This window comes from Cydia fagiglandana, chromosome 3 (genome assembly GCF_963556715.1).
Source record: "Cydia fagiglandana chromosome 3, ilCydFagi1.1, whole genome shotgun sequence".
Classification (NCBI taxonomy): Eukaryota; Metazoa; Arthropoda; class Insecta; order Lepidoptera; family Tortricidae; genus Cydia; species Cydia fagiglandana.
Window position 1 is genome coordinate 13930280 of NC_085934.1, and position 14882 is coordinate 13945161.

Here is a 14882-nt window from a genome sequence, read left to right on the forward strand (position 1 = left end):
TAGGAACAAACGCATTGGTGTGAAGACACAGAAAGTGTATGGTAACTATATTGATTTTACCTGATCACCCCATTCGTTGACAACGGGCATGTTGATGTCATCTACGAAGACAGTCATGGCTCTGTTACCGGGAGGGCCGTACGTCATTCCTACTCTCTTCTCCACATAAGATTCTACAATCCTCTGTTAAAACAAAAAGCATTTATTATTGTAATGTGTTAATAACGTTTGTCTCTTCAAACGCCATCGTCCAACAGAAATCCCTATCATAGTTAATTTTTGTATAGATTAGCTGTCAATCTCAAATGCTTGCAAAATTATTTTGGACGTTTGCAGATTTATTTGGAAATGTATCAATCAAGTAATATTTAAAAATACGGCATACGGCGGAGGGTTCATTTTTTGGACTAAGAAATTTGAATTCTGAACTTCCGTTTTTGCCATTTTGGCTACGAAACGTTAATTGATCTAATTACTTAACATGAAATATAAACTATGTACCTGAAACATATTTGGTGTAGTGGCAGAAGAAAAGTTTATCATTTTGAAAAGTTTGACCTCATTGTCGTATTTTGACATATAACCCTTCAACATTACTGTCTTAGCAGTTCCCTGTTCACCAATCAGCAATACAGCCTTATTCTGTTTAGCAATCGTATCGATCAAGAATGTAATACAGACATTGTCGACGTTAGGGACTAAAATTGAAGCATATTCAGGCACGCTGTCACTCGGGTAAATATAATCTTCAACGCTTTCGGACCTAAAAAGGACATTATGAATAAAGTGTAGCAACAACTATGCTTTTACAGCGGATTATTATTTTAATGCCCTTTAATGAACAAATATGTTTAGCACCAACTTCGTAAATTGACGCTGTAGCAAACGCATAGAGATTGCTCTAATTTTAATTGTAAAATAAGCTAACCAATGTTGCCATTGTCCAGCTGGATTGACCATGTACTCGAATGGCATAACCCATTCTTTCGCTTTGCCACCCGGATAGTCCATTTTAACAGGTAGTTTAGTGAAAAACTCGGCCATTTTTGTGCGAGCGTCCAGTTCTAATACGGCCCCCAACGACCACATCATGGAAAAGATAAAGAGGCGTTCCAAATGTCGATCCGTGTGACTTTCTGAAAGTGATATTACTTACTATGTTAATTTCCAGTAAACTGGTTAGTCATATTTTTGTAAATAAGCTCGTTAACACTCGTTCGTTAGAGTTGCCGGCCTAACTACAATTATATTGGAAAATGATTAATAGCATGACATAGTAACAAAACTTACTTCCACTAGGAATCTCAATGGAAAGCAGTCCAGTAAGAACATCGATACATTGCCTGTTTAAAATATAATCAATCGTTACATATTTATACTGTAGTGACAAAAATCATTTATTTACAAACAAAACATATACAGTATAACTAAAATAAGTTAATAACTAGCTTGTACTTGTAATTGACTAGGTTTTTTTAATTATTTGTATCTAAACCTTTCTTGAATAATGCAATAGATATCATTTTTAATATTAATATCAATAACCGGTTACCTAATATAAAAATTGAAGGGATGTTTCCAAAAACAACATAACTGCTTAGAGCGGTTGACACTTTTTTAAGGACATTGTTAATCGTTTCAGGTGTCAACCAGTGTAGTCAGTTATGTTGTTTTTGTAAATATCCCTTCAATTATAAAACTTTAAATACTTTATAGGTAGCATAAATGTATTACCGGATATAAATGGCTTCAAGTAATTTCATTTTGGCTGGTAGCTTCTGTTGTACATATGCATGAACTTCATCATAAATCTTGTTAAACGCATTACGCAAAGAGTCAGCTTCTTTTTGAGTCCTTTTCTTTAGCCAACCCTAAAATAATGACGGATTTTTATTATGTTATTGTACAGGCAGCAGTAAAAGTATATATGTATACACCGTGTTTTTATTGAATTCCGTTAACTTCGGGGTATGGTTAAGAACGTTTAAGTGAACTAATTGGCATAGTTAATTTTCAAAAAAAAAATTTTTTTTTGCTTATTTTTAAAGAAAAAATTAAGTTTAAAAAGTAATTAAATGTAGCATATAGCGTTGTTGTAACACGGGCATTACATTTTACTCAACCAAACAATTGAAATCTGTGACATATCAATGTCATTTCGAACATCGATCGACCGAGATTGTACTTAAGTTTAGTAGCAAATGTATGAACTCATTCTTAACACTAACCAATATGTAAACCAGCCCTAAGGCAAGTGTACACGCTTGTAGAGACCTTAAAGGAAAAAAATAAATTATTGATTATCTCCGAAATGGAGTTAATTAGAACATCGGTGTCTTTGAGAAAGTTACTTAATTTAAGCTCAGGAATGCACCCTTGAAATTAACGGAAATAAAAAAAAACACGGTGTATATTTAATCCGGTGTGTAATAAGATATTTTTGACAATCGCGTCACTTCGACTGTGTATTGATTTGCCTCTGCTCTGTTCAATATGTAAGTTTTAAACAAAATTATAAATTGCATGCGCTCTAAGCCTATCAATAATATTATTACAGTACCTACTCTCCACAAGTGGGATCTGGCCGTCTAAAATCATATCGTAACCAAAGAATGCTCATAGAACGTATTAATTAATTGAGTTTGTTTCGACTACATTACTCTGCTTACTCACTCATCTACACCGTTTTTATAGAGGTAGTAACATATACTCAGAAAAATACACAATAAATAATGACATGTCAAGGAGTTGTTACTGTAAGGCTGAAACCATAAACAAATTAAATATTACCTCTAATATGGGCTGCCATTTTAACACAGATGACGACAAGAATACCATCCCCATTCGGCTAACTGTGGCCGGCGAAGCATTGTCGACGTTGTCTGGCTCAAACACCAATTTGCTATTAGACGCCATGGGTATACGATCACCATTAGCTAGAGTTAGAGTCTTATTATCATCCAATACGGAGTTTAAATTTTCAATCCACACAGCGTCAACAGGACCATCTAAATAAAATTCGTTTTTTACAACATGTTTTTTTGGTGCATGCATTCATAATTCATACCAAAGTTTCAGAAGATTTGATATTTGGTCTCATCTGAACTTACCCACTTAAGATTTGATTTGAACTGACAGTAAAATTATTATGACATAAATTATATCGTAAATGCAATGCAATTACCTAAGACAATCCACGTAGTATCAGACTTCTTTACTTTTAACGCTCGTCTCCATAAAGTAGAGAAAATACCGTCTGTCCAATCGTTAGTCGCGACATCTAGTCGTCCGAACATTTGAGGAGCAGTTATAGCCTAAAATTATGAACTATTTTCAAATAGCCAAGAGTTTCAAAGGTAAAGTCACATTTTTTGTTTTTTAAACGAATTTACGTGCCTAACTATATTCAATAAGCTCTTTTAAGTTTTTTTTTTTACTTTGAAGCAATATGCAGCCGAGATGTAAGTAATGTACTAAGCATGACTCATGAGCAGACATGGAAGTTTTAGGGGCAAAAAGTGATTGACAAAATGAAATGTCAACATGTCGTTACCTCAACGTTGTACATAGATAATTTTTACGTTGTATTTTCAGAAGTTTATCTGTGATTTACAGCAAGGAGAAGTTATTAATGTATGGTACCTACTGAATTATCGATAACAGAATTATCATGTTACATTTTCTCAAACACTCATTTAGGCCACAAATACTTCTGTCTGATCATGAGTTACATCTACTTCGTTTATAAATGATTTTATTTTCTGTGGTAAATATCCGTTATCCAAATAATTACAACCTGTTTTACTAGAAAAATCTACAATATCACCTTTGGATTCATCCGATTCTCTTTATGCGGTTTCCCAATTACAGTTAACGCTGCCATTAAACTATGAATACAAGTAGTCTTGCCAGACCCAGTAGGGCCCATGGTCATCAGACCGTGCCGCACGAGGGAAGTCTCGTACAACTGAATTATCTTCAAGTTCCAGTCGGGATGATTCACCAGGCCTGTGCGTTCGGTCACCACAGTTATAGCACGCTGCATTTCTCTATAACGTGACAAAAACTTGACGTGAACGGCATTGTATTATGAACCGGATTACATCAATAAAGTTACCCTCATCCACCAGTTGCTCGTGGTCTTGGTAATAGTTTCTTTCTTAATTTCACACTTAATATTTTCAGCTAGTCACCTTTGCACTGTTTGAGTTAGCTTCATTCCCGGAAACAGATCCTCGATCAAAGATACGAACAGTGGTTCATCCTCGTCTACTAGTTTTGACACATTCATTTCCCTGTAAACAAAGTTTTGATAATGTGATGTTTCCAATATTTCAAAAGGCTAATTTTAACATTTATTAATTCGTATCAGTAAGGCGGGTCAGGGGTTGATTTACACTAGTTTCTTTTTTCACCTTTTTGCTTATAGATATAATTGCGAACAAACTCGCCTTTAGTCGAGTAAAATTTATGACAGGAGTAGTGTAATTATTCTTACTTTAATACTCTCATCATAATGTTCTCTTCAGTACTGTCGGGGTTAGCACGTTTCTGAGCACCCATAGTCCTCAACACGGATAGAATATTGCGAAGTCCGAAGTCATAATGTACCTGTTTGGACAACTGTTCTTCGCACAGCTTGTACAATGTGAAGAATTTGCGTGCTACAAGTAAACACAAATTAAATCATATTTGCACTAATTAATGAAAGATTGCTAAATGTGCGTGATGTGTGATGTGAAGCGACTGTCACATTATCTGATCTTTTAATCCAATGGTGTGATTATTTTTTGGCAAGAAAGCAAGCAGCAAGCAAAAACGGCAGATTTTGAACTCTAAATAGCAACCGAGTAAATACTCATATGAGGAGGAGTAATGGTTGCTTTAATAATACCGTCATCCCTGAGATGTAAAATATTCACCATTCACCTAGTAAAATGTTTTCTTTGAAACCGCAACTAGCCAATTTGACACGAATGATAATCTGTCTGTCGGGCACCATCATGGCTACAGAACGGAACTGGATCTTCAAATTTTCAGGGAGTTCCTGTCTTCCGGCGTAACCAGGGTTCATCGTGATGATAAATGCAAATTCTGGGTTTAGGCTCACTGTATCGCCATCACTAAAAATTTGCATAGTTACAAGTAATTTATAAATTTCATTATCCTATTAGAAGGTCGGCTGCACAGGCTTTACGTTATTTTTCGTTCAAGTCGTCTCAGATATGGGTGGATATGGTATCGATGCATTCAACATAATGCCCTGAACACAAATATATGATATTACTAGCTGTTGCCCGCGACTTCGTCCGCGTGGACTCTTGAACATTTTACATCTTGAGTACCTATAATTTTCATCGATGCAAACTTTATAATACAAACTTTTAATATAATGTTAATACCCTTTTACCAAGTTTGAAGCTCCTAGATTGAAAGCTTGAAAAAAATGTTTGATATTCATACAAACTTTCAACTCCTTTTTCACCTCGTTAGGGGATGAATTTTCAAAAACGCTGAAATTAGTGTTCTTGTAATTTAATATGATACCTTTTTGCAAAGTTTCAAGTTCCTAACTTGAAATAAAATTTGCACCCCAAGACGAATTTCCATCCCCTTTTTAACCCCCTTAGGGGTTGAATTTCCAAAAACGCGTCAATTACTTTTTTTGTAATCAGCTATTACGCCTTTCTAAGAAGTTTCAAAGCATTTGTAATAGATGCAAACTTTCAACCCCTTTTTAACCCTGTTAGGGGATGAATTTTGCAAAACGCTGAAATTACTTTTCCTGTCTTTTAATAATATTCCCAGATACAAAGATTCAAGTCCCGCGTTCGAAAAAAATTTTAATATCCATACAAACTTTCAACCCCTTTTTCACCACCTTTGGGGCAGAATTTTCAAAAACGCTGAAATTAGTTTGTATTTTAATTTAATACGTTTTTACAAAGTTTCAAGTTCCTAGCTTAAAATAAAACTGCACCCGAAGACGAAATTTCATCCCCATTTTAACCCCCTTAGGGGTTGAATTTCCAAAAACGTGGCAATCTATTTTTTTGTAATCAGCTATTATGCCTTTCTAAGAAGTTTCAAATCATTTATAATGAATTCAAACTTTCAACCCATTTTTAGCCCTGTTAGGGGATGAATTTCACAAAAGCTGAAATTACTCTTGTTGTCTTCTAATACTATCTCCAAATACAAAGATTCAAGTCCCGCGTTCGAAAAAAAACTTGTTATCCATACAAACTTTCAACCCCTTTTTCACCACCTTAGGGGATGAATTTTCAAAAACTCTGAAATTAGTTTTCTTGTATTTTAATTTAATATCTTTTTGTAAAGTTTCAAATTCCTAGCTTAAAATAAAATTTGCATCCCAAGACGTATTTTCATCCCCATTTTAACCCCCTTAGGGATTGAATTTCCAAAAACGTGGCAATCACTTTTTTGTAGTCAGCTATTATGCCTTTCTAAGAAGTTTCAAAGCATTTGTAATGGATTCAAACTTTCAACCCCTTTTTAACCCTGTTAGGGGAAGAATTTTACAAAACCCTGAAATTACTTTTTCTGTCTTCTAATAATATCCCCAAATAGAAAGATTCAAGTCCCGCGCTCAAAAAAAAGTTTGATATCCATACAAACTTTCAACCCCTTTTTCACCCCCTATAGGGGCTGAATTTTCAAAAACGCTGAAATTAGTTTTCTTGTATTTGAATTTAATACTTTTTGACAAAGTTTCAAGTTCCTAGCTTAAAATAAAATTTGCACCCGAAGACGAACTTTCATCCCCTTTTTAACCCCCTTAGGGGTTGAATTTACAAAAATGTTGCAATTACTTTTTTTGTAATCGGCAATTATGCCTTTCTAAGAAGTTTTAAAGCAATTGTAATGGATTCAAATTTTTAACCCCTTTTTAACCCTGTTAGGGGATGAATTTTACAAAACGCTGAAATTACTTTTTCTGTCTTCTAATAATATCCCCAAATAGAAAGATTCAAGTCCCGCGCTCAAAAAAAAGTTTGATATCCATACAAACTTTCAACCCCTTTTTCACCCCCTATAGGGGCTGAATTTTCAAAAACGCTGAAATTAGTTTTCTTGTATTTGAATTTAATACTTTTTGACAAAGTTTCAAGTTCCTAGCTTAAAATAAAATTTGCACCCGAAGACAAACTTTCATCCCCTTTTTAACCCCCTTAGGGGTTGAATTTACAAAAATGTTGCAATAACTTTTTTTGTAATCGGCAATTATGCCTTTCTAAGAAGTTTTAAAGCAATTGTAATGGATTCAAATTTTTAACCCCTTTTTAACCCTGTTAGGGGATGAATTTTACAAAACGCTGAAATTACTTTTCCTTTCTTCTATTAATATCCCCAAATACAAAGATTCAAATCCTGCGTTCGAAAAAATATTTGATATCCATACAAACTTTCAACCCCCTTTTCACCACCTAAGGGGATTAAATTTAAAAAACGCTGAAATTAGTTTTCTTGTATTTTAATAATATATCTTATTGCGAAGTTTAAAATTCCTAGCTTAAAATAATACTTGAACCCCATACAAACTTTCATCCCCTTTTTAACCCCCTTAGGGGTTGAATTTCGCAAAATCGCTTCTTATCTCTTGTACACTTTATAAATGTAATCTGCTGTGCAAATTTCAACTTTCTATCTTTTGTAGTTTCGGCTCTGCGTTGATGAATCAGTCAGTCAGGACACTTGCATTTATATATATAGATTACAAGCGCAAAAGTGGTGGGGTAGTTTCTGTGACGTCATAAAGTCGGCAGTACTAACTTTTTTTCATTTTCTTTTAAACATACTATGTGGGGTACCAAATAAAAGGGTTTTGTAAGTAGATCACAACTATCACAAGTATATAACTAGAAGACTTGTCGAGAACAGGCCGGGCCTCTGTATCAGGTAAAATTTAACAGATAAAAAGGAACTAAAGGTGCAACGGAAACTATGGGTTCACATGAAACGAATTACCTGAATATAAAGAATTCCTTCTTTTCTTTCCTTGCAGTAAGGCAAATGTAAATTTGCTGCGCTGCTACAGAGAGCACAGGTAATTCAATACGATTGAATTCATCAAAGCAGCCCCATGTCCCGGACTGTGCCAAGCCTTTATAAATACGACCTAAACCTGAAAGATAGGGTAAATAAATTTAAATTTTTTGATTAGTTTGTCTACATTTCTGTACTTCTTAAATATACTGTATTACTTTATCTCCAAAAAAATAGGTACAATGTTTTATAGTAGGGGAGCCGACGATGCTAAATGTGTAGTTACTCGAGCGTCGTACAAACCTATTGGAAACGAAATATTAGATGACAAGAAGAAAACAAAGTTATATAAAGTTTTTTTCCAGCGAGCCGGAAAGCGTCTACAATTTTTTTTAATTTCGGGAGGTTGGTGGAGGGTTAAAAAATCGATAAGCGGTTTGTGGATTTGGTCGGTTTTGTCCAAGTTAATGCTATACTTTTTCTCTAACTTAATATAACACTTATTTGTAGGCATTTTTTTAATCTGACGAACACAAGTTTGGTGCCTAATTTTTACATTGTAACCGTCAGATTAAGGAAAGGCATACAAATAATTATCAGATTTAGTTCATTATAGCACAATTCTAGCGTTAATTTGGACTAATATGACCTAATCCACAATCTGCTTTACAATTTATTGAACCCCCCACCAACCAATGGCTCAACATGTGACATAGACGGCTACAATGGGTAAAGGTAGACTACACGGGGTAGCAAGATATCACTCATATCCAGCGAACTGATATACATGGAAGTATTCTGTCCGCTCAGTTATGACCCAACGTAAACTATTCGATTGTAGGCGGTGCTTACAAACTATTCGATTCGCAATTTCAGTTCGTCCGAGATGACAGTCAGCGACGGATGGCTAAATTGATTTATAAAAACAACGTTTTTTTGTAATTAAAAATGTCTTCATGTGTTGTGAAATGGTGCAGAAGTTATTTTAGTTCATACCAAGGATAGTGGAATCACTTTTCACTTGTAGTAAACAGATAACTTCAGTAAAATTTGGAATTTAAACATGACGATTTGTTTTCAATACTACCGTGCTAAGCTAAAACGTAATATCTGCATACGACTTTCATAACAACATACGACTTTTTAAATTGCGAGGATAATAGGGATGGTGTTATGCCAAATGAAGTAGACTATTTTATTAACTTGTGCTTGGTTTAGGTATTTTCTATATAATTATAAATGTAGTAATGAATTCTTTTTTACAGATTTGTATTTTCCTTTTTTATTTCATGAAATAGAGCTGTAAAAAAACTACCTAATTATTTCAAATTAATAATCAAATTTGATATTATCATTTTACATTACTTTCCATTCAGATTCCCACAAGATGCTATTCGCAGAGAACTATGGAAAAAAGCTGTCCAATTAGAGAGACATGAAATTAAGTGGATGCCTGGAAAGATATCTAGAATATGTTCTATTCATGAGATATAACTCGTGAGATAATCATACCCGGTCTTCTATATGTAGATACACTTCCACTGAATTAATTTAACAAATACACACATTATCTGAAAATGTTGATCATTCGAATCCACCCTCTACCGTCACATATATGTAGGTTCTCTCTCAAGCCATTTCCGTCAGTTGAAAAGAGCGGCAAATTTAGAAAATGTAAGCGCGCGAACGGGTGTGGTCCCATACAAAAATTTAATTTTGCACCTTTTTCTACTGACAAACTTGCTTGACCGGCTATATACATATTAAATATTTCCATTGGAACTGAAAGTGGGGTTTAATTGTGACTCCGCCTATTCAAATATTTTTGACCCGATTCGTGTACCCATGTAAATTTTGCAGGCTGTATAGCCACAGTCCGAATTCTAAGATCAAGTTTACCATACATTTACAATGGCGTACTTGATCTTAGAAAAACGGACAGACTATACCTGAATGTGACTTCGCACTGCCATACAAATTGATAATAAAATATACAAAATACTTATTATAGCGGAATACATTTATACAACAATGATATATTTACTTATGTTGAGTTAGTCTGTCATGTCACAACAACATTTTAACTAGTTATCTTTTAATCTGCATTAAATTATTATACGTGTATTATTTGACTGGTTCTTCAATGTATGGCATAAACCTATCCCTGTCCAAGTCATATTCTAATCAAATATGAACCGCAAACTCTCAGCGGCCAGTACGTACAGCAAGAAGGTTATTAGCGGATTAATGTCGCTGATTGGTAGTTATTGACATTATATGCATTTCATCTACACTTAGCTATGTACCATTAGTGTAAAAAAGATGACTATTATTTTGTTTACCAGCTTTGATTACAGGCTCTGTAAACGCGTCGTCTTATTTAAATGTAGGCGTAATTTTGTATGTGTGCTAATTTGGCCCGAGAATTTGAACGGTAATGTTCCTAAAGGCGGTTTCCATACTAAATATATGCGTTCACCGCTCATATCCTATTACGATTCACGTCGCTGAAGAATTGACAACCTAATTTTGAGTGAAATAATTTTGAAGTAGAGTCTGTGCGGAAAGAGATGAGTCGTAGAATGTATTAGATCCCATATATTTCATGACTCTTCCCTTTCCGCACAGACTCTAAGCATTACTTGTCTGATTACAATAAAAATAATACTTTCAATTCAACATTCTTTACTCACACTGGGTCATGTGTCATGTACGGTACAGTACAGTACACCTGCAATAATATGTTACTGTTCGAAGGCCGCAAAAATATGGGACACGCTCTAATAATCCAGTGAAACTGTAGAATTTTCTTCTGCGTCAAATCCGGTAGTTCTGATTTTTTGCAGACTTATTTATGATGTTGGCCCAATTAGGCCCATTTGCACCGTCCCACTAACCCGGGGTTAAGCGGTTAAACCGTTAAGGTGGTTCGCCTAGGTTACTCAAAACCTAACTCTCGCTAGATGGCACCACTTTTGCAAAATTTCAGATTTTATTTTTTTGTGAAATGGTCTTGGTATTTGTATACTTAAAAGTATGTTTCGCGCACTCTTTAAGTAAATATTGAACTATTAAAATAAACATTGAATACTTCATTGTGCAAAAACCACCTTTTTAATTCGACGGAGTGTTGCTGTCACGCTTTTTCCTACTATTACTCACACATGCAAACAGTGTTTCCGTGATCCTTGTAGTAGACAATTTCACACAACGTAAGTATGTTGCAATAGCGTAACGGTATGTTCGTGGAAATACGTGCAAGAGGATTGGGGTTCAAGACTGGTGCGAGTAGGTAATTTCTTTTTGTTTCTCCTTTGTGTTATCTTACCTTTAAACCAGCAATTATTAGATATATAATTATTTATTTATATATTTGGATGGTATCAGAAACGGCTCTAACGATTTCGATGAAATTTGCTATAAGGGGTTTGATCTCTTAGCTAGGTCTATGAGAAAACGCGCATTTTTGAGTTTTTATGTTTTGTAAGCTTTGGTCGGTCTCCCAGATATTCAATCTCCGCTTGGCAACTAATCCCAGAATTGGCATGCGCACTAGTTTTTACGAAAGCGACTACCTGACCTTCCAACCCAGAGAGTAAACTTATTTGGATTAGTCCGGTTTCCTCACATTGTTTTCTTTCACCGAAAAATAGGTATCGGTGTATAAATAGGTAGGTATCAAATGCTATTTCGTACAAAAGTTCGAAAAATCATTGGTACGAGCCGGGGTTAGAACCCGCGACCTCCGAATTGCTTTCCGCTAGGCCAGCAGCGCTTCCCCCACATACTCAGTGTTATCAGGTTTTTAGGGTTCCGTACCCAAAGGGTAAAACGGGACCCTATTACTAAGACTTCGCTGTCCGTCCGTCCGTCCGTCCGTCCGTCTGTCACCAGGCTGTATCTCACGAACCGTGATAGCTAGACAGTTGAAATTTTCACAGATGATGTATTTCTGTTGCCGCTATAACAACAAATACTAAAAACAGAATAAAATAAAGATTTAAATGGGGCTCCCATACAACAAACGTGATTTCTGACCAAAGTTAAGCAACGTCGGGAGGGGTCAGTACTTGGATGGGTGACCGTTTTCTTTTTGCTTTTTTTTGTTTTTTTTTTTTGCATTATGGTACGGAACCCTTCGTGCGCAAGTCCGACTCGCACTTGCCCGGTTTTTTAAAAATCAAAAACGATTACTTATGAAAGCAGAAGAATATAAATGATCGTATTAGATTTAAAATTGTTACATATTTGCCGTAACTTATTTTTTAAAATGTGTTTTTCAATTAAAAGACACGTCAAGATTGTTTACCTTATTTCTAATGCTAAAAAAAACAAACTATAGTAATAATTGTGTTTTTCATTCATAGACAAAATCCATTATTTTTAACCACAGGAAATTTTATACACTTCTTTTTAGGGTTCCGTACCCAAAGGGTAAAACGGGACCCTATTACTAAGACTTCGCTGTCCGTCCGTCCGTCCGTCCGTCCGTCTGTCACCAGGCTGTATCTCACGAACCGTAATAGCTAGACAGTTGAAATTTTCACAGATGATGTATTTTTGTTGCCGCTATAATAACAAATACTAAAATCAGAATAAAATAAAGATATGAATGGGGCTCCCATACAACAAACGTGATTTTTGACCAAGGTTAAGCAACGTCGGGAGTGGTCAGTACTTGGATGGGTGACCGTTTTTTTTTTGCTTTTTTTTGTTTGTTTTTTTTTTGCATTATGGCACGGAACCCTTCGTGCGCGAGTCCGACTCGCACTTGCCCGGTTTTTATTGCAGTGAGGATGTCCTGATTGTAAAAATCAGAGAGATTAGGTAGAGTATAATTTCTAATTATCTTTGTAAAAATAAAAGAATACGTGTAGCCCATACTTAATAATCGATGTATGATAATAAGAAAAAATAATTAAAAATAAAAAAACAATACGAAATTTAGGTGTAACAAAAATACAAAAAGTTATGTTCCAGCATACAATGACTGGGGATCGAACCGGGAATCTTCCGTTTGCAAGCAAAAAAGCGACTGTTTGCATAACACGCCATGATAGTTCTTAGCTAAGCTGACGAACTTCTCGCTTAGGTCAATTAACTACCTGTCAAATATCAGTGTCAACAAAACTGCACTAAACATGACGGCACTCCAAATTCGAGTCGTGGTCAGCCCGGCAACGTCGGAAATGGTATGGCAACGTCGCAAATGTATCTGTACACGGCATTTGTGACACACACATACGTAAAATTGATGAAAATTTAACTATGATTTTTGCATGATTTCTGTATGAAACATTGTTTTCCTGTTAATTTCGCGCAAACGAATATTCGAAAGAAGATAAATGCGGAAATATTTGTGTACTAATAGTGTGTAGTTACTTAATGAGCTTTGATTGAATTTTGTATGAAAAGCGAACCACCTTAACCTAGTGTCAAATTGTACTAGTAACCATAACAACTCCAGCTTTAACCGGTTAACCCCGGGTTAGTGGAATGGTGCAAGTGGGCCTTAATAATCCAGAACTACCGGATTTGACGCAAATGCTAAATGTATAATTTTACTGTATTATAATGGCTCCACAATTAAGATCGTGTCTGATATTTCTGCGGCCTTCGTTGTGTAACATACTATTACAGGTGACTACTTAGTATGTATGTAGCCTACGTTGGATTAATGTAGGCTTATGCTAACCAGAAATTTCGCAAACCTCATTTTAGTATAGGTGTTAATTCAGAAAAACCAGACAGAATTCAGACTCCTTTAGTCGCCCAAAAAGCTACCTCTAAAGTCCATCTGATCCGAGCAGTTAAACACGATGACCAGTTTGCCTAGGGTTCGAGCCATGTCCTTGGTGGTCTCAGTCTTGCCAGTACCAGCAGGCCCGGCCGGAGCTCCACCCATATTCATTCCAATAGCTTGTGATAGTGTTATGTAGCATCGATCCGTTAGAGGTGTGATTACCAGCCGCTCGGTGATGCCCAAATACTCGTTCTGTGTGGATAATAATGTTCAAAATACAGGATTTTATTGCGGACTACTTTTGTGCATGACGTATCAACTCGAGTTGCTTTTTGTGTGAATAATAGTACATTGTAGGAGAGGACGGAAAACCGCTAAAAGATGGACGAGTGAGTTCGAGGGCCGACACGTTAGTGGAGGCCCTCGAATAATACGAGTCCATCTTTAGCGTTTCCGGCCGAGGCATTACATAGTGCTTTTCACGACTACTGCGAGGAAATAAGAAAACATTTACATAACTATAAGTACTAGCCCGCGATTTCTCTGGTAGCAAATTACTAGCCACTGCCTGTACTGTCTCTTGAATTTCGGTAGGCGTCAGCGTAAGAATATTATTTTCTTCACTAGAAGAACTCATTTTTATAGCGAGCGTAGATACGCGTTTCTTATATTTTTTAGTCAAACACAATATACACTATCCAATTCAGTAAGTATTTTCAGATCCCGCCTTTTTTACTTTTTTTACCACTTTTAAGAGGCGTTTTTCTGTTATTTGCTTCAAACCGATTCTAAAATTAGAAGCGTTTTTGCTAAAAAAACCACAAACAGCTACAAAAGTCAAAAACGCCTTAAGCATGAACTGAATGGATAATTGTTAAAAAAAAATGAAGTGAATGGTTTTGTCATTTCTTTTTTTTTAAAACAAGAAATTGATTCTATAAATAACCTAATTTTATTTTTGAAGGAAAAAGTTGCGCAAAAAAAGACCTTTTATTGTTTTTTTTATGTTTTAAATGATACTCATTGCTGTAGCGAACTGTCACCAATGACAGATGATGATAACAATGAAACATTGTAGTAGTGGTGGTTCAGGTGCTACAGCTATTGCCTACTTTCCAGCTTGGTTTTAGAC

The 14882-nt window shown here is 35.4% G+C and overlaps 1 protein-coding gene across 1 annotated transcript in view; it reads right to left on the minus strand.

The window, feature by feature from the left end:
- The window catches only part of LOC134680178 (dynein axonemal heavy chain 8), a 68625-nt gene that overhangs the window by 24326 nt on the left and 29417 nt on the right, over positions 1-14882 (minus strand). The window contains exons 41-53 of the mRNA XM_063539255.1: positions 13792-14002; positions 7990-8146; positions 4930-5123; positions 4499-4664; positions 4194-4295; positions 3827-4049; positions 3185-3314; positions 2791-3008; positions 1735-1871; positions 1291-1343; positions 929-1136; positions 502-763; positions 61-183 (exon numbers count right to left, since the gene is read on the minus strand). Of these exons, the coding sequence (XP_063395325.1) occupies positions 61-183; positions 502-763; positions 929-1136; positions 1291-1343; positions 1735-1871; positions 2791-3008; positions 3185-3314; positions 3827-4049; positions 4194-4295; positions 4499-4664; positions 4930-5123; positions 7990-8146; positions 13792-14002 (2184 nt within the window). The remainder of the gene's footprint in view (positions 1-60; positions 184-501; positions 764-928; positions 1137-1290; positions 1344-1734; positions 1872-2790; positions 3009-3184; positions 3315-3826; positions 4050-4193; positions 4296-4498; positions 4665-4929; positions 5124-7989; positions 8147-13791; positions 14003-14882) is intronic.